Consider the following 19,827-nt stretch of genomic DNA (forward strand, 5'->3'; position numbering starts at 1 on the left):
TGTAGCAAGCTCCACGCATCTGATGAACACAAAGGAACAGCAGAGACTGATACAGTTTGGTACCAGCAGTGTCACAAGAATTACCAGTCTGCATTGAACTCAATGTTGGGCTGCCTTAAGGGCTCCTGCTCTGGATATTTCCCCCGGGGTTTACTCCTGAAACCTTCCTCATGAGTGTGTATAGCTGCAAGGCAGTGGAGGTCTGAAATCAGAGTTTTCCTTCTCCTAGAGGAACTGCCAACCATGGCTGATGAGCCCCACCTGCCTGAAGCAACAGGTTTTAAGGCACCACTTTCCTGTCAGTAGAAACGGTTCTGCCAGGCTTAGTAGCTAAGCCACAAGTGAAGGCCAGTGCTGGACTTGGTTGTCAGAGGCTATTTGAAGCACATTTAGGAGATAGTGGGAGTTTGCCCCTATAACCACTGCCAGCTATAACAACCTTAAAGAACCTCTACTCCTATATCTTATGGTCTTGCTGAAGATCCCAAAGCAAGTTTAACAAGAGTTCTTTCTGTCTCTCCACAAGCTTTCAATGCCCCAAACTGTGGTCTGTGGGAGTGCAAAGTTTTTTATGTTATTTCTATTACACCGCTCCATCAGGGTTAGGGAACTCTCTGAAACTCTGTGCTCAAAAGCAGCTCACTGATCTTTATGGGTTAGCTGCCCATTGGAGGTACCAATGGTACACTGCAGCCCAGAAGAATACTGTCCTGGAGTTCAAGGTTTCTGATGACAGGATGCAAGCTGGGTGAATTCAACAAATTCAAAAAGTGAATCCTGGTAACAGGTTTGTGGCAAGTTATTCCGATGGGACAAGCTCAGTTTATAGATGTAGAGTTCAAAGAGTTTTCCCCTTGTTATTGGAAGTTTGGCATTTATATTTTGCTCTCCTCTTCACACTGACTATGCATTGGCCTTGCTCCCACCCCTTGAGATAAGCTGGAATGCTGTGAAAACTGACTACTGCAGTTAGTATCTTGTTTTGGTGCAGGTAGCAGTGAAAGGGGATGTTGTCAATATACACCACTGGAAAACATTTATTGCAACTAAATCAATTGTTCATTAAAATTATATATCCCACCACAAGGATTAATTTTAAGCACACTAGAACCACTTAACAATCTTTCTGTTCTATACCATATTCTCCTTCCCTCCCTTTTGATTCCCTTCATTTGGAAGTAAGCAGATATAACAGAATTTTTACTTGCAGTTACAGAGTAAGCAATGATTACCTTAGCACCACACACTTGTGCAATCCTGGTTTCAGCCACCGGAGTCCATCACACTGGATGGAGCAGTTCTGCAGATCAAGGTCGTTTATTGTATCACACAAGCCAATCACATTGGATAGGACAGCACAGTCAATTGGATTCATTTGCAAACCACTAAATTTTAGTGCTTTCACTGCGCCCACTGTGGTCTTGGCTAATGGTGCATTCTGAAGCTCAAAGAGATAGTGGAACATATTCAGGAGATTCCTTTTACCAGCTCTGCTCTCTGTGTTTTTAAACCGCTTTTTGATTTCCATCTTTATCCAATCAATCACTTCATAGGTTGTTTCATGAGGAAATTGTCCCAGAAACTCTTTCAGGGGCTGATGGGACTTTGAAGATAGACCCACAACGAATCTGAGAAGTAATTCATATCGCCCATCTTCCTCCTGGTGAGCTTCCTCAAAGAGCTTCTTGATGTCCCCACGATCTGCAGTTAAGATTTGTGCTAGTGCGCCTACAAACTCTTGGACGGTGAGATGTGTGAATGCGTATACCACATTCTGAACAGAATCATCTCTCTCCAAGAGTTCAATCACAAATCCAGAAAGGAACTGGGAAGGTTGCAGACCATACTTGACCAGATCTCCATTCCGAAACATAATGTTCTTCTCAGAGACTCCTGCAAAGGCCATTTTACCGATCCTCAGCAATACATCACGTGGCTCATCGAGGCGACTGTGGTTTTTCAGGATGTTGTAAATATGGTAGGAATACAATTCAGTAATGGTCTTGGGAATCCTCTGCAGATTATTGCCTCTTTTTATGAAGATAGGGCCTAGGGTTTGACCAAGGATCCAGCAGTATGAAGGATTAAAGCTCATTGTGTACAGGATCTGGTTCTCATGTATGTGTTTGAAAACGGCTGCTGCCACTGCCTCATCTTCAAAATACCTGTTGAAATATTCCTTCCGTTCTTCATGAGAAAACCCAAGGATTTCAGCCCAGATATCGATCTTGGCGCTTTGCAGTAAGTGCAATGCAGTGGGACGACTGGTCAGCAGCACTGAACATCCTGGGAGCAGTGTGCGTTGTATTAACGCGTACACAATGTCAGCCACCTCACACCACCACTCAGGATCTTTGCACACATGCTTGGGATCTGTGTTTCTCCGACTGTCTGCAAAATCAATTCCGAACTTGTATTCATCCAAGCCGTCAAATAGAAATAATATTTGCTCTGGAATTTTCCAAATTTCACTTAGCACGTTCTTAAGGTAGGGATACTGAATCAAAATCAATTCACGTAGTGTTATGCTACAATTAATATCATTCAACTCCCGAAATTTAAAACTGAATACAAATTTGAATTTTGGGTAGATTTTCTCAGTGGACCAGTCATAAATGATCTTTTGCACCATTGTTGTTTTTCCAATTCCTGGAATTCCACTCACAGCAGATGAACTCCCAGTATTGTATTTACTCCTGCTATAACTGCTACAAAACAACTTATCCATCCCTATTATATCCAGATTATCATGGAGCTGTCTCTCTCTCCACTCTTCATGCTCCTGACCTTTTGCCAACAGCTCGTGCTCTACAAGTTTCCAATCTCGAATGCATGAAATGACCGTAAGCTCAGCATATCGGTCAACCAGCTGGCAAACTTTAGGCATCTCTTTGCCATGAATTGTGTTCATTCTCAGCTGTTCTGTTTGTTTCCGGAGTTCTTCCATGTGTTGCTTCTGAACATCTTTATTAAAACAAAGCAGGTCACAATATTAGCTTAAACTGAGAAATCCACTGTTCTTTCAGGTTGTAAGAAATCAATTAACAACTCCAATAACATGTAGAAAATATCAGTTAATAAAATAAACGCTTGAACATGATACACAATTGAAACATACACAAAATGCTGGAGGGATCAGCAGGTCAGGCAACATTGATGGAAGAGAATGAACAGTTGACGTTTCAAGCCAAGATATTTCATCAGGACCCAGCCCAAAATATCGACTCTTTATTCCTTTCCATAAATGTGGTCTTCCCATTGAGTTCCACAAGTACTTTGGGTGCGTTACTCTTGATTTCCAGCACCTGCTTTTTCCTTCTCCCATGGTCCACTCTCCCCTCCCATCAGATTCATTCTTCTCTCGCCCTTTACCTTCCCAGCCAACTGATTTCACCAATTAAACTTAAAGCTTGTCCTCCTTTCCCCCTACCCATCTTTTTATTCTGGTATCTTTCCCCTTCTTTTCCAGTCCTGATGAAGGATCTCAGCCTAAAATGTCAACTGTGTATTCATTTCCATAGACTCTGCCTGACCTGGTGAGTTCCTCCAGCATTTTGCGTGTGTTAAAATTGAAATGACTTCTTAAATCCTTATTTGATTCTAATACATGGAGGTTACTTTGAAGGCAGTACTTTAATGATATGTAAAACTGTTTACTATGATGAATCTTTCATTATTCTTCATGTATGGTAGAGAATGCTCTGTTAAACAGTTTCTGCTAACAACTGGGATTGCTTAGCCTTTGCAGAATTAAATCATTTATTTCTTTATTGAGCGACACAGTGCAGTGTCGGCCTCTCCAGTCCTTTAAGCCATGCCATTCATGCCATTCCAGCAAGCCTGCGACAAATCCGATCAACCCTAACCTACTCATGAGACTATTTATAATAACCAATTAATCAACAGAGTACATGGACTGTGGGAGGAAAGAGGAGGACCTGAGAAACCTGATGCATTCCACGGGGAGGACATACAGAGACTCAATATAGAATGACACTCGAGCGCCAGAAAGTTCTGATCTGTAATAGCATTGTGCTAACTGCTAGGCTACTCTGGAGCCTGAAATGCCAGCACCTTCTATTGTTCTGGACATTTGCGTAGGTTATCTAGCGTACTCTAAGCACTGGGAGAGTGGCTGCCCGAGATGAACAGCTTACCCACAAGAGCCATATTGACAACTGCTTTAGTTATATCAGTATTTAGTGTACTGTAGGCTTTTGACAAGGTTCCGCAAGGAAGGTTAGTTAGGAAGGTTCAATCTTTAGGTGTTAATATTGAAGTAGTAAAATGGATTCAACAGTGGCTGGATGGGAAGTGCCAGAGAGTAGTGGTGGAGGCCGGTGACAAGTGGTGTGCCTTAGGGATCTGTACTGGGTCCAATGTTGTTTGTCATATACATTAATGATCTGGATGATGGGGTGGTAAATTGGATTAGTAAGTATGCAGATGATACTAAGATAGGTGGTATTGTGGACAACGAAGTAGGTTTTCAAAGTTTGCAGAGTGATTTAGGCCAGTTAGAACAGTGGGCTGAAAGATGGCAGATGGAGCTTAATGCTGTTTAGTGTGAGGTGCTACATTTTGGTAGGAATACTCAAAATAGGACATACGTGGTAAATGGTAGGTTCTTCAGTAGAACAGAGTGATCTAGGAATAATGGTGCATAGTTCCCTGAAGGTGGAATCTCATGTGGATAGGTTGGTGAAGAAAGCTTTTGGTATGCTTGCCTTTATAAATCAGACCATTAAGTATAGGAGTTGGGATGTAATGTTAAAACTGTACAAGGCACTGGTAAGGCCAAATTTGGAGTATTGTGTACAGTTCTGGTCACCGAATTATAGGAAAAATGTCAACAAAACAGAGAGTACAGAGGAGATTTACTAGAATGTTACCTGCGTTTCAGCACCTAAGTTACAGAGAAAGGTTGAACAAGTTAGGTCTTTATTCTTTGGAGCGTAGAAGGTTGAGGGGGACTTGATTAAAATTATGAGGGGGATAGATAGAGTTGACGTTGATAGGCTTTTTCCATTGAGAGTAGGGGAGATTCAAACAAGAGGACACGCGTTTAGAGTTAGGGGGAAAAAGTTTAGGGGTAACACGAGGGGGAACTTCTTTATTCAGAGAGTGGTAGCTGTGTGGAACGAGCTTCTAGTAGAAGTGGTAGAGGCAGGTTCGGTATTGTCATTTAAAATAAATTTGAATAGGTATATGGACAGGAAAGGAATGGAGGGTTATGGGTTGAGTGTGGGTCAGTGGGACTAGGTGAAAGTAAGCATTCAACACCATCCGCCCTGCTCTGCTGGGTGAGTGCTTTCCTGCAATGATGCAGGTGGATGCTTCCCTGGTGTCATGGATTACTGATTACCTGACTGGCAGACCACAGTATGTGCACTTGCAACACTGTCAACACTGACAGAGTGGTCAGCAGCACTGGGGCTCCACAGGGAACTGTCTTGACTCCCTTTCTCTTCAACTACAACACAGAGTCTTGCCATCTTCGTAAGTTTTCTGATGACTCTGCCACAGTTGGATGCATCAGCAAGGGAGATGAGGCTGAGTACAGGGCGACGGTGGGAAACTTTGTCACATGGTGCGAACAGAATTATCTGCAGCTTAATGTGAAAAAGACTAAGGAGCTGGTTGTGGACCTGAGGAGGGCTAAGGCACCGGTGACCCCTGTTTCCATCCAAAGGGTCAGTGTGGACATGGTGAAGGATTACAAATACCTGGGGATATGAATGGACAATAAACTAGACTGGTCAAAGAACACTGAGGCTGTCTACAAGAAGGGGCAGAGCCATCTCTATTTCCTGAGGAGACCCAGGTCCTTTAACATCTGCTGGACGATGCTGAGGATGTTCTACAAGTCTGTACTGGCCAATGCTAACATGTTTGCTGTTATGTGCTGGGCTAGCAGGCTGAGGGTAGCAGGCACCATCAGAATCAACAAACTCATTCGTAACAACAACACACACAAAGAGCTGGTGGAACACAACAGGTCAGGCAGCATCTATAGGGAGAAGCGCTGTCGATGTTTCGGGCCGAGACCCTTCGTCAGCACTTCTCCCTCTCGATGCTGCCTGGCCTGCCGTGTTCCACCTGCATTTTGTGTGTGTTGTTGTTTGAATTTCTAGCATCTGCAGATTTCCTCGTGTTAACTCATTCGTAAGGTCAGTGATGTTGTGGGGGTGGAACTGGACTCTCTTGACGGTGGTGTCTGAAAAGAGGATGCTGTCCAGGTTGCATGCCATCTTGGACAAAGTCTCCCATCCACTCCATAATGTACTGGTTAGGCACAGGAGTACATTCAATCAGAGACCCATTCCACCGAGATGTAACACTGAGCGTCATAGGAAGTCATTCCTACCTGTGGCCATCAAACTTTACAACTCCTCCCTCGGAGTGTCAGACACCCTGAGCCAATAGGCTGGTCCTGGACTTATTTCCACTTGGCATGGTTAACTTATTATTATTTAATTATTTATGGTTTTATATTGCTATATTTCTTCACTATTCTTGGTGCGGCTGTAATGAAACCCAATTTCCCTCAGGATCACTATGTCTGTCTGTCTGTTCGGCACTGCCATACCACCCACTTCCAGTCCATCCTCTAATGATTGAACCACATTCCTTTTGTTCCTTCCAAACTTGAATGTTCTGCTCAGCTTCTGGCCAGTTACTTTCACAACAGTTTTCAAAAACTCCTGCTTGTTTGTAATTCCAAATTCCTTGTCTGAACTCACACTGAAGCATTTCCACAATAAAGTAAGCCCAGAACACCAGAACAGGAGCAGAATTAGGCCATTCGGCCCACTGAGTCTGCTCTGCCATTCCATCATGGCTGATTTCTTTTCCATTTTCTTGGCTTCCCTCTGTAATTTTGAGCACTCTCACCAATTAATATCTTATCAACCTCCGCTTTAAATATACCCAAGCCTTCCACAGCTGCCTGTGGTAATGAATTCCAAAGATTTACCAGGACTGCACCAATATGGGAACTACACACTAACATCACTCATGCATTTAAGGATGGACTATAAAATACAATGATATTTACATTTTAGAAATTAAAATGTAATTTCTCACTTGCCTTTTAATTCACTGGGAACCCCAGCAAAGCCCCGGATGTTTTTCAAATAATCATCAGGATTCGTACCTGTTTATATCAGATAGATTGTTATGAATTATGATTTGTGTAATACTGTGGTAAAACATGGAAAGTTTGAATTTAATATGTGATTTTCCCTTACCAAGTTCTTGTATTTCTTTCAGAATTTTCTCTAATTTTGGTAATCTACTTGTTGTTTTCAGAAACGCCTCCCACATTACCCTTCGTGCAGCACAGCCTTTCTCCATCACGAGAGTTAGAAGAAGTTTGGAACTGTTGGTCTGATTCTTGTCCTCCACCAGTAGCTGTGAATAATCAGAATTAACAGAGCAGTCAGAAAAATAAATGCAGGGAATGGACCGACTCAGTGACCCAATCAAGTTCATATATATAACCAAATGAAACAATGATCCTCTGGGCTACAGTGCACACACACATAAAACACATCACACACAGCACATAATAATTCAAAATGCAAGTAGGGTACAGAACTGGTAAACAGTTGCCTGCCAGTGGTGGCAAGGTATTCTTTATTCATCCAGCATTGTGTGTGTGGCTTTGGATTTCCAGCACCTGCAGATTTTCTTGTGTTTATTCATTGGTTTTACAGTTTGAGGGAAGAGGCTACTATTCAGTCTGCCAGTCCCAGCCCTGATGCTTCTGTATTTCCGTCCTGATGGTAGTGGTAGTAGGGATCCTCAACAAAGCTTCAGGCCCTTCATCTAAAACTAACCTGGTAGATGTCAGAAACCTCTCACATTAAGTATCTAATAGGAAGATTTTTTTTTAAAAAAATAGACCAAATATTCTAGGAAGACTGGCAGCCCAATCAGCTTACAACGTTACAGTAGGATGTTATACATCTATACATCTATTGTCAGGGAAGTACTTGCGTAAATAGGGAAACCACCTTCATATAAGCAAGGTCATAAAACAGGGCAAAGTGAGTACATTTATTTATTCAGTAAGTTATGTGTCAAAATATTTGGTGAGTACATTTCTAACTCTTCTGGCTTCAGTCTCGTTTCCGTCTGTTCTGAAATTGTTAGGTTGCATTCAAGAAAACAATGAAATTGCGCGCTGCCGTCCGACAGTGTTTTCAGATTTCTCTGGTTACCTCATCCACACTTATCTGCCCAAACGGTGTTTTCCAAATTACACACTTTGGAGAGCGTTTCTGAAAAGTTCTGGTTTCGGGCTACACAGCTGGAATGAGGTTTTGCTAATGGTGTGCAGTGCCCTTTTTCTTCCAAATATAGCAATGTGCATTTCTGCCAAGAATTTCAACTTGTCTTATCTGTCTACAAAACGTTGTCTCTGAAGCCTTGTAGAACATCCAAGTGGTCTTTTGCGAACTTAAGTTGTGCAACAATGAGTATTTTTTTGGAGAGCAGTGGTTTCCTTTATTGCTACCATTATTGTTCAGTGTTTTTCTTACAGTGGACATATGAACAGAGACTTAAGCAAATTTTAGAGATTTCTGCAGGTCTTTTGCTGTACGCTTGGATTCTTTTTCACCTCCTTCAGCATTATACATTGTGCTTTTGGTGTGATCTTTGCAGGATGCCCACTCCTAGGGAGATTTGCAACAGAACTGAGTTTCCTCCATTTGCAGACAATTTCTCTTACTCTGGACTGATGACACTGGTCTTTAGAAGTGCTTCTGTAGTCTTTTCCAGCTTCATGCATCTCTACAATTCTTCTTCTAAGATCCTCTGGAAGTTATTTTTATCGAGGCATAGTACACTTAAACAGATCTTTCTTGAGAAGAGCTGGCTCTGTCAGTCACCTGACTTTGTGTGTCTTTTTTTTAAATACAGGGCAGGGCACATCTACAGCCCACACCTCCAATCTCATTTCATTGATGGGAACACCTGACTCCAAGTAGCTTTTCTCGAAGGCATTACCCCAGAGGCTCACATACTTTTTCCCAACAAATACATGTAATATTGGATCATTTTTTACAATACATAAATGAAGAAGTATGATGTTTTTCTTATTTATTTAATTAGATTCTTTTTATCTAGCTTCAGGACATGCATGAAGATGATCACATTTTAGGTCATATTTATGCAGAAATAGAGAAATTTCTACACAGGGTTCACAGACTTGCTTGCACCACTGTAAATCCAATCAAAACAAGATCAGTAATCTGTACAAAAGCGGATTTCACAGTCAGTAATACTGTACAAAAATAAAAGGAACTTCAGCCTAACTCCTTCTTGCTAGGCTGCCAGCTTATGCTGCTCTCATTAATTACATACTTTGAAATTCTTATGTCCTCAGGCAAATGCTTTTTAAATGTTGTAACTGTGCTGGCCTCTGCAAGGTCGTTCCACATACCCACCAAACTGTGTGGAAAAGCTGCTGGTCAATTCCATTAAAAAAACTCCTTCAATTTAGCAAAAGAAAAGGAAGCATTAACAAAAAGAAAGGAATTTTTGATGGCTCAGGACCTGTACTCACTAGAGATTAGAAGAATGGTATGAGGGGGGTGGATCTCTTGAAACCTATCAAATATTGAAAGGTTAGATAGAGTGAATGTGGAGAGAATGTTTCCTGCAGCGGAAGAAGTACAGGGCCAGTGGCACAGGGTCAGAATATAAGAATGTCCCGTTAGAAGAGTGGATGTTCTTTAACTAGAGGATGGTAAATGTGAAATTCATTGGCTATATTTAAAGTAGACGTTGATTGGCTCTTGATTCATAAGAGCAAAGATTACAAGAAGGAGGCAGGACAACAGGGCTGACAGGATAATAAATCCTTCTTGTGAGGGCCGATGGAACGGCGGGAGCAGACTCAATGGGCTAAATGGACGAATTCTGCTATGCCTTATGGTCTTGTAGTTTTAGACTTCCCTAACAATTCAACCTATCTCAGCCTCTTTATATTGCTTCAAGAAAAAACCCAATCCCTCCTTAAACTTAAGCCCACTATTTGCAGTCATCCAAGTGTGGTGTTACCTACATCTTGTATAATTGTAAGATAACAATCCAGCTCTCGATGCCCTGAACGAACATGAGAATGTAAGAAGTAGGAGGAGTCGGCCACCTGGACTGGTCTATTTATCTGCTTTATCCCTGTAATCCTTCTATTCAAATACAGTCGGTTCTCCTTATCCGCGAGGGATTAGTTCCGGGACCGCTCGCGGATACCAAAAAACGCGGATGCTCAAGTCCCTTATTCAACCTGTCTCAATGAGGTGGACCTTAGGATCCAGTGGAACTCCAGAACTTATTTAACCTGTCTTAGTGCAGTGGACATTAGGACCCAGCGGCGGAGCTCTGAATCCACAGTGTTTCTGTTCACGAAAATAATCACAATCGCAACTGAAAATAAAGTGGAAGTAATAAAGCGATCAGAAAGAGGTGAAACGTCATTGTAGAAGCATTAGGCTACCTTGGTCAACAATTGGAACAATTTTAAAGGATAAAGTGAGAAAGACCCTGCCCCAATGAAATTATTACTCAGCAACGCAGTGGTTTAATTATTGGGTTTTGGGGTTTTGAGTTGTTGATCCTCCACATCAATTGGGCACAGATGGAGAGTGTGCTTGGAAGTAGTCGGTCACTGAGCCCGGCGCTGAAACATACATTCTTAAGTGTTTTATACACATAGAAAAGTAAAATATATACTATATACTAAGACAAACGTTTCACTAACTGACGCCAAATAATACCGGATGTACTTGTTCTGACTTACTTAGTAAGAGAACTTCTGATTTTTTTCGATCCCGATCCACGATAACACACGCACATCCTCCGTATACCTTAAATCATCTCTAGACTCTAGAGGAATGCTGCTGGTCTGCGTATTCCAGCCTGAAGGAGTACGTGCCAAGGGATGTACTGAAGTTTGTTGCAGCCACTGCGCTGGCTCAGTGGAGAAGACCGCATTGAGGTTTTCTGCTACCAGACAGGGAGGGGCCAGGTTGGGTAAGAAAGCTCACTTCTGTACCACCAATGGTGATGAGTGGCAGCAGCTCAACTGATGTGCAGGAATGTAATAGAACAGTACTGAAAGCATTGATTATAAATGTAGAAAATGAGCAGGTATTGCAATGTTTATTCTTGTAAGTATTTTTATTAATAAAGTTAGTTGGAGAGAGGGCATAAAGAAAGCTTTGGCACATTGGCCTTCATACATCAAAGCATTGAGTACAGAAGTTGGGATAATCTGTTGGAGTTGTATAGACATCAGTGAGGATTAATTTGCAGCATTATGTGTAGTTATGCTCACCTAGCTAGAGGAAAGATGTCAATAAGATTGAAAGAGTTCAGAGAAAATTTACAAGGATGCTGCCAGGACTTAAAGAGCTGAGTTAAAGGGAAAGATTGAATACATTGGGCCTTTATCCCCAAGAATTGAGAGAGGTTGAGAGGGGATCTGATTGAAACGTTTAAGATAATTAAAGGATTTGATAGGATTGAGGCAGGAAATATGTTCCAGATGTTGGGAGAGTCCAGTACCAGAGGGCATGGATTGAGAATAAGAGGTCAGTTATTTAAAACAGAGTTGAGGAAAAACTTCTTCTCCCAGAGAGTTGTGGAGGTGTGGAATGCACTGCCTCGGAAGACGGTGGAGGCCAATTCTCTGGATGCTTTCAAGAAGGAGCTAGATAGATATCTGATGGATAGGGGAGTCAAGGGATATGGGGACAAGGCAGGGACTGGGTATTGATAGTGAATGATCAGCCATGATCTCAGAATGGCGGTGCAGACTCGAAGGGCCGCATGGTCTACTTCTGCACCTATTGTCTAACAGAGGAGAATGAGGGGAGATTTGAAAGAGGTATATAAATTTGGGGGGTGGGGTATAGATAGGGTAATGCAAACAGGCTTTTTCCACTGAGTTTGGGTGAGACTAGAACTAGAGGCCGTGAGTTAAGGGTGAAAGCTGAATGCTTATATCTGAGAGTGGAATGAGCTGCTAGGGAAACTGGTGGATACTTGTCCAGTTTCAATATTTAAAAGAAGTTTGGAAAGGTATATGGATGGGAGGAGCATGAAGGCTATGGTCTAGGGTTAAGATTGATGGGACTTGGCCTATCACCAGTTTGCCAAAGACTGGGTGGGTCAAAAGGCCTTTTACAGTGCTATAGTGCTCCATCACATTATAATAAATAAACACATAATACTAAGAACGAGTTGTAGACAAGTTGAAAGTGAGTCCATAGCTTGTGGCATGAATTCAAAGTTGAGGTGAGTGAAGTTGTTCACTATCTACCCATGAAGTTGAGGAGTCTGATGGTTGTAGGGTAATAACGGTTACTGAGGGCGGAGCTTAGGATGATGGTGCCTAATAACAACTCCTTTGCTTGCATCTTTAGAAACAGCTCCATTTCTATCCTTAATGTCTATTTTTGCTTTTCAGGGTTCTTTTGAAGACCCTGACCCAAAGATGCACGCTGACTTTGGTTCTTTGCAGGAATGGGACCCGCTCTCAGGGCCTCATGACCAGCCGCTTTTCAATATGCCAGGGATGTGGGCTAAAACATGAGCACGCATTCCAGGTGCCAGACTTTTGTGGCTCTGGAGGTGGGCTGATTCGAGGTTGGTGCTGCCACCTGATTTGTTGTGGGGGTACACAAAGTTTGGTATCAGCGAGCTAGCTACTGGCTCTGTGCCCACACATCCGGGTTCTTTGGGCACAGAGCTCTGAAAGAGAGATGCAACAGACTTTTGACACTATAAATCGGAGAGCTATGTCTCCTCTCTCGCTGTGAAAGGGGGACACCTTTTATCCCTTATTTGGGAGACAGAGAGCCTATGGTATGTCAAATTACTGGGTGCACGAGTAGTCTTTGGGGTGCTGAAAGTCTGTGTCTTTATGATGCTTTGCTGCACGCTTGGAGGATGCTGGTGGGGGAGGGGGGATTGTCACTTTGCTGCTCTTATGCATGGAGGGAGGAGCTGGGGGGGCTTTGGGGTTCTAACCTTTAACTGTCATTCATTCTTTCTGGCACTCCTCAGTTTTCGTGGATGTTTGCCAAGAAGAAGAATTTTAGGATGTATATTGTATACATTTATCTAACATTAAATGTACCTATTGAAGTCTATTGAACCTGGTGGTGTGGAACCTGAGGTTCCTATACCCTGCTTCCTGATGGCAGCAGTGAGAACAGAGCATGGTCTGGGTGAAGGAGGTCGTTGATGATGGATGCTTCTTTTTTTTGGCAACGCTTCTTATTGATATGCACAGAGGAGAAGGTGTTCTTTTTCTGTGACAGACTTGGCTGTATTCACCATGTTTTGTAGGCAAATATAAATGTTAACCTGAGGTTCAGACACTGCCACCTCACCCTATCCACAATTGACTGCAGAAAGGACTATTCTCATGTAAGTTCAGATGGGCTGTACCATCAGCCCAGGGTCTGAACAACCTGATAGGGTGGTGGTAGAGGCAAATACGTTACAGACATTTGAAAGACTCTTCAACAGGCATACAGATAAGAGCAAAATTGATGGCTATGTGGGAGGGAATAGTTAGATTGATGTCACACGCACAACACGCTGGAGGAACTCAGCAGGTCGGGCAGCATCCGTGGAAACGAGCAGTCAATGTTTCAGGCTGAGACCCTTCGTCAGGACTGAAGATGGAGAGGACAGGGGCCCTTTAAAGAAGGTGGGGGGAGGGTGGGAAGGAGAAGGCTGGTAAATGCCAGGTGAAAAACCAGGAAAGGGTAAGATCAAGGGGTGGGGGAAGGGAAGCTGGGAGGGGATAGGCAGAAAAGGTGAAGAAGTAATGTAAGGGGAAAGCACTATGGGTAGTAGTAGCAGGCAGAATCATGAGAGAGGTGATAGGCAGCTGAAGGAGGAAGCAGAATGAAACTGAGATGGAGGAACAGAGAGAGAAGGAATTACCTGAAGTTGGAGAATTCAATGATCATGCCAAGGGGCTGGACACTACCCAGATGGTATATGAGATATTGCTCCTCCAACCGGAGTTTGGCCTCGTCACGGCAGTACAGGAGGCCATGTATGGACAAATCCGAATAGGAATGTGAAGCAGAGCTGGAGTGGGTGGCAACCGGGAGATCCTGTCTGTTGTGGCGGATGGAGCAGAGGTGCTCAACAAAGTGGTCCCCCAATCTGCGTCGGGTCTCACTGATGTAGAGGATGCCGCACTGGGAGCACCGGATGCAACAGATGACCCCAAAAGACTCACATGTGAAGTGCTGCCTCACCTGGAAGGACTGTTCGGGGCCTTGATTGGTGGTAAGAAAGGAGGTGTAAGGACAGGTGTAGCACTTATGCTTGCAGGGATAAGTGCCAGGTGGGAGATCTGTGGGGAGGGATGTGTGGACCAGGGAGTCGCAGAGGGAAAGTGGAGAGGGGTAGAGAGGGAAAGATGTGCTTAGTGGTGGAGTCCTGTTGAAGGTGACGGATGTTGCTGAGGATAATATACCGTCTGGGTAGTCTCCAGCCCCTTGACATGAACACTGAATTCTCCAACTTCCAGTAATTCCCTCCCCCTCCCTTCCCCCATCCCACTTTCACTCTGCCTCCTCCACCAGCTGCCTATCACCTCCCTCATGGTTCCGCCTCCTACTACTACCAATACTGCTTTCCCCTTACATTCCTTCTTCACCTTTCCTGCCTATCCACTCCCTGCTTCCCCTCCCCCACCCCTCGATCTTTCCCCTTCCTGGTTTTTCACCTGGCACCTACCATCCTTCTCCTTCCCACCCTCCCCCCACCTTCTTTATAGGGCCCCTGTCCCCTCCCTCTTCAGTCCTGACAAAGGGTCTCAGCCCAAAACGTTGACTGCTCATTTCCATGTATGCTGCCCGACCTCCTGAGTTCCTTCAGCGTGTTGTGCTTGTTGCTTTGACCCCAGAATCTGCACAGTATTTTGTCTTTAGATTGATGTCACAGTAGGTCAATTGATTGGCTTACAACATTATGAGCCAAAGGGCCTGTCAGTACTGTTAGATGTTCTAAATTCATGTTAGTGGTTAGATCCCCAAGTTAGCAAGCTGCCTTAACCAAAAATTAGTTGTTTTACCTGAAATCTTAGACCATAAGACCACAAGACATTGGAGCAAAATTAGGCCATTTGGCCCATCAAGTCTGCTACACCATTCAATCATGGCTGATGCTTTTTACCCTCAGCCCCACTTCCCGGCCTTTTCCCCGTAATCTCTGATGTTGTGGCCAATCCAGAACCTATTAATCTCCACCTGAAATACACCCAATGACCTGGCTTCCACAGCTGCTTGTGGAAATAGATTCCACAAATTTACCACCTTCTGGCTAAATGGACGCCCGTCTATCCTGCGGCTATGCCTTCTTGTCCTAGACTCCCCCACCGTGGGAAACATCCTTTCCACATCTACCTGCCTAGGCTTTTCAATATTCAAAAGGTTTCAATCAGATCCCCTCTCATCCTTCTAAATGCCAGTATTTACAGACCCAGAAGTATCAAGCGTTCTTTGTGTAACTCCTTCACTCCCAAAATCATCCTGGAAAATCCCCTCGGAACCCTCTCAATGCTAGCACATCTTTTCTTAGATGGGGAGCCATACCACCCACTCAGCCTGATAAAGTCTCAAGGGAAATTCTCAGATTCCTGTAAATAATGGTTAAGGTTGAGTCTGTGTATTCTCGTTTGAGAATTGCTGCAGCGTGTTTGAATAGCTGCTCTTTGGAGTGAGATAAAGTCTTCTGATTTTTCACACCTTTTGGATTCGACAAAAGGCATTTGCTGATGGAGATTAGACAGGACATTCCTTTCTTAATTAAAGCATAAAAGTCCCTGGATGTTCTTATCTTTGTAATTAAGTTCTGGCTCCAGCAAACCAGGAGGGCATTCCTTTCTTAATTAAAGTGGCTGGAGTGTCTATCAAACTGATCGTCCTTTTGTATCAATAGTTCACTTACCTGACTGACTATTTTGTTTGAGGTGATTAAGTGGTCTTTGTCTCGGACTATCACTGTTGCAAGACATGTAACTGTGGGGGTTAGCTAGAAATTGTTTTCTGCATGCGTGACAAAGATGGTAAAAAAAACTCTCTCTCTGCTTTGATAGAGAGACCTCCGTGGCTGACTGTGAGAGTGCAGAAGGAGGGTTCTCTCTCATAGCTTGCTATTAATAAAGGTGGAAAAGAATCAACTGTGGCACTTGTTTCATTACATTGGGTTGATCACTGTTAACAGTCTTCCCATCCCTCCAATACAATGTGTAACCTTGGACATTCAGCTCAGAACATAAGAAATCAGAGCAGGAGTAGACCGACCATCTGACTCGTCGAGCCTGCTCCACGATTCAACAGGATCACGGCTCATCTGGCCATGGACTCATCTCTACCTGCCCCTTCCCCATAACCCTTAATTCCCCTACTATGCAGGAATCTATCCAACCTTGTCTTGAAATATATTTACTGAGGTAGCCTTCACTGTTTTATTGGGCAGAGAATTCCACAAACTCACCACCCTCCGGGAAAAACAGTTCCTCATCTCCATTCTAAATCTGCACCCCTGAATCTTGAGGCTAAGTCCCCTAGTTCTAGTCTAATTAGTGTAAACAACTTTCCTGCCTCTATCTTATCTATCCCTTTCATAATTTTACATGTTTCTTCTCATTCTTCTGAATTCCAGCAATTACAGTCCCAATCTCAATCTCTCCTGGTACTGCAAGAGTAAAAGGACCCAGGTGGCAGCATATGCAGGCATCCCAACAGCAGCTGGTATGTGGCCACAGATTACAACAGGAAACAATAAAGGCATATCAAAAGGGCAGTGTTATGATCATCATGGGAGATTTCACCATGCAGGTTGATTGGGAAAATCAGAAAGGAAATGGATCAGAAGTGAGTTTATTGAATGCCTATGTGATGACTTTTTAGAGTAGTTTGTTGTTGAGCCTATAAGGGGATCAACTATTCTGGATTGGGTGTTATTTAATGAACCGGAGGTGATTAGGGAGCTTAAGATAAAATAACCCTGAGGAGCCCGTGACCAAATATGATTAACTTGAAATTTGATAGGGAGAATGTGAAGTCTGATGTAGCAGTATTTCAGTGGAGTAAAGGAAATTACAGTGATATGAGAGAGGTGCTGGCCAAAGTAAATTGGAAGGAGCTGCTGGCAGGGATGTCAGCAGAGCAGCAAATGCATGAGTTTCTGGGAAAAATGAGGAAGGTGCAGGATAGATGTATTCCAAAAACAAAGAAATACTCAAAATGGCAAAATAGTACAACCATAGCACAACCAAAGCTAATGTAAAAGCAAAAGAGAGGGCATACAACAAAGCAAAAATTAGTGGGAAGACAGGATTGGGAAGCTTTTAAAACCCTACAGAGAACAATGAAAAGAAGTATTAGGAGGGAAAAGATGAAATATGAAAACATACTGGCAAAAAATATCTAAGTGGATAGTAAAAGGTTTTTCAAGGATGTAACAAATAAAAGACAGATGAAAGAGGATACAGGACTGCTAGAGAAATAATGAGGGACAAGGACATGACTGATGAATTTATTGAGTATTTTTCCCATCAGTTTTCACTGTGGAAAACACTGGCAGTGTGCCAGGTGTTGAAGGGTATGAGGGAAGAGAGTGAATAAGTACTCCTGTTTGAGTACTGTTTGGGGCGGGGGGGGGGGGGGCGCCTACCTAGGGAAAGCAACAGTGGCCATGACTCTGGCACAGAGTCTGGCCCTGTGGCTCAGAAGGGTATGGAAAGGAAGAGGATGGCAGCAGTGATAGGGGACTCTATAGTTAGGGGGTCAGACAGGCGATTCTATGGACATAGGAAAGAAACGCGGATGGTGGTTTGCCTCCCAGGTGCCAGGGTCTGGGATATTTCTGATTGTGTCCACGATATCCTGAAGTGGGAAGGTGAACAGCCAGAGGTCATGATACATATTGGTACCAATGATATGGTCGGAAAGAGGAGGAGACGATAGGAAGTTGAGAAGCAGGACCTCAAAGGTAGTAATCTCGTGATTACTGCCTGTGCCACATGATCATGAGTATAGGAATAGAGTGGTGGAGTATAAATGTGTGGCTGAGGGATTGGAGCAGGGATCAGATTTCTGGATTATTGTGACCTCTGAGACAGGCGTGACCTGTACAAAAAGGACGGGTTGTACTTGAATCCGAGGGGGACCAATATCCTGGCAGGGAGGTTTGCTAAGGCTATTGGGGAGAGTTTCACCTAGAATTGCTGAGGGGTGGGAGCTGAACTGAAGAGAAGGAGGAAGCGGCGGTTGGCTCACAAACAGAAAAAGCTTGAAGACAGTGCGAAAGGGAAGATAGGCAGGTGATAGATGTGATATGCTCAGACTGAAGTTCTGAGATGTGTCTATTTTAATGCAAGAAACATCATGGATAAAGCAGATGAGCTAAGAGCATGGATCAGTACTTGGAGCTATGATCTTGTGGCTATTACAGAGACATGGATGGCTCAGGGGCGGGAATGGTTACTTAGAGTGCCAAGCATTAGATGTTTCAGAAAGGATAGGGAGGGAGGAAAAAGAGGTGGGGGTGTGGCACTGCTGATCAGAGATAGTGTCACATCTGCAGAAAATGAGGAAGTCATGGAGAGATTGTCTACGGAGTCTCTGTGGGTGAAAGTTAGGAACAGGAAAGGGTCAATAATTCTACTGGTTTTTTTTAAATAGACCACCCAATAGTAACAGGGGCATTGAGGAGCAGATAGAGAGACAAATATAATTGGCATCTCCCTAGAACAAGGGGTTTAGATGGGGTTGAGTTTGTTTGGTGTGTTCAGAAAGGTTAGCTGACACAATATGTAGATAAGCCTATAAGAGGAGAGGCTGTACTTGATCTGGTATTGTGAAATGAACCTGATCAGGTGTCAGGTCTCTCAGTAGGAGAGCATTTTGGAGATAGTGATCACAATTCTACCTCCTTTACCATAGCACTGGAGAGGGACAGGGACAACAAGTAAGGAAAGCGCTTAATTGGAGTAAGGGGAAATATGAAGCCATCAGGCAGGAACTTGGAAGCATAAATTGGGAACACATGGTCTCAGTGAAAAGTGGCAAATATTCAGGGGATACTTGTGTGGAGTTCTGCATAGGTACATTCCAATGAGACATGGTAGGGTACAGGAACCGTGGTGTACAAAGGCTGTTGAAAATCTACTCAAGAAGAAAACAGCTTACAAAAGGTTCAAAAAACTAGGTAATGATACAGATCTAGAAGATTATAAGGCTAGCAGGAAGGAGCTTAAGAAAGAAATTAGGAGAGCCAGAAGGGGCCATGAGAAGGCCGTGGTGAGCAGGAATAAAGAAAACCCCAAAGCATTTTACAAGTGCGCGAAGTGCAAGAGGAAAAGACGCAAGAGAACAGGCCCAATCAAATGTGATAGTGGAAAAATGTGTATGGAACTCGAGGAGATAGCTGAGGTACTTAATGAATACTTCACTTCAGTATTCACTACGGAAAATGATCTTAGCAATTGTAGAAGCATAGAACACTATAGCACAGAAAACAGACCATTTGGCCCTTCTAGTCTGAGTCAAAACTTTATTCCATTAGTCCCATTGACCTGCACCCAGTCCATAACCCTCCAGACCTCTCCTGTCCATGTATCTACCCAGTTTATTCTTAAAAATTAAGAGTGAGCCTGCATTTACGTCAGATGGCAGCTCATTCCACACTCCCACCAGTCTGAGTGAAGAAGCTCCCCCTCAGCTCCCCCCAGACTTTCCCCTCTCATATTTTTCTCTCCTAATCTCAGTGGAAAGAGCT

At 43.5% G+C, this 19,827-nt stretch overlaps 1 protein-coding gene across 11 annotated transcripts in view; it reads right to left on the reverse strand.

Moving 5' to 3' along the window:
* LOC132395802 (NACHT, LRR and PYD domains-containing protein 3-like) overlaps positions 1–19,827 on the reverse strand; it is a 99,533-nt gene that overhangs the window by 19,519 nt on the left and 60,187 nt on the right. For all 11 annotated transcript variants that reach the window (XR_009512746.1, XM_059972859.1, XM_059972863.1 and 8 more), the window contains 3 exons: positions 7,251–7,413; positions 7,091–7,156; positions 1,233–2,964 (listed from right to left, as the gene is read on the reverse strand). Coding sequence is in view for 10 of the 11 variants with exons in the window: in XM_059972859.1 (XP_059828842.1) it covers positions 1,233–2,964; positions 7,091–7,156; positions 7,251–7,413 (1,961 nt within the window). In the remaining variant the exon portion in view is untranslated. The remainder of the gene's footprint in view (positions 1–1,232; positions 2,965–7,090; positions 7,157–7,250; positions 7,414–19,827) is intronic.

The sequence above is a fragment of the Hypanus sabinus genome, chromosome 6 (genome assembly GCF_030144855.1).
Source record: "Hypanus sabinus isolate sHypSab1 chromosome 6, sHypSab1.hap1, whole genome shotgun sequence".
Lineage (NCBI taxonomy): Eukaryota > Metazoa > Chordata > Chondrichthyes > Myliobatiformes > Dasyatidae > Hypanus > Hypanus sabinus.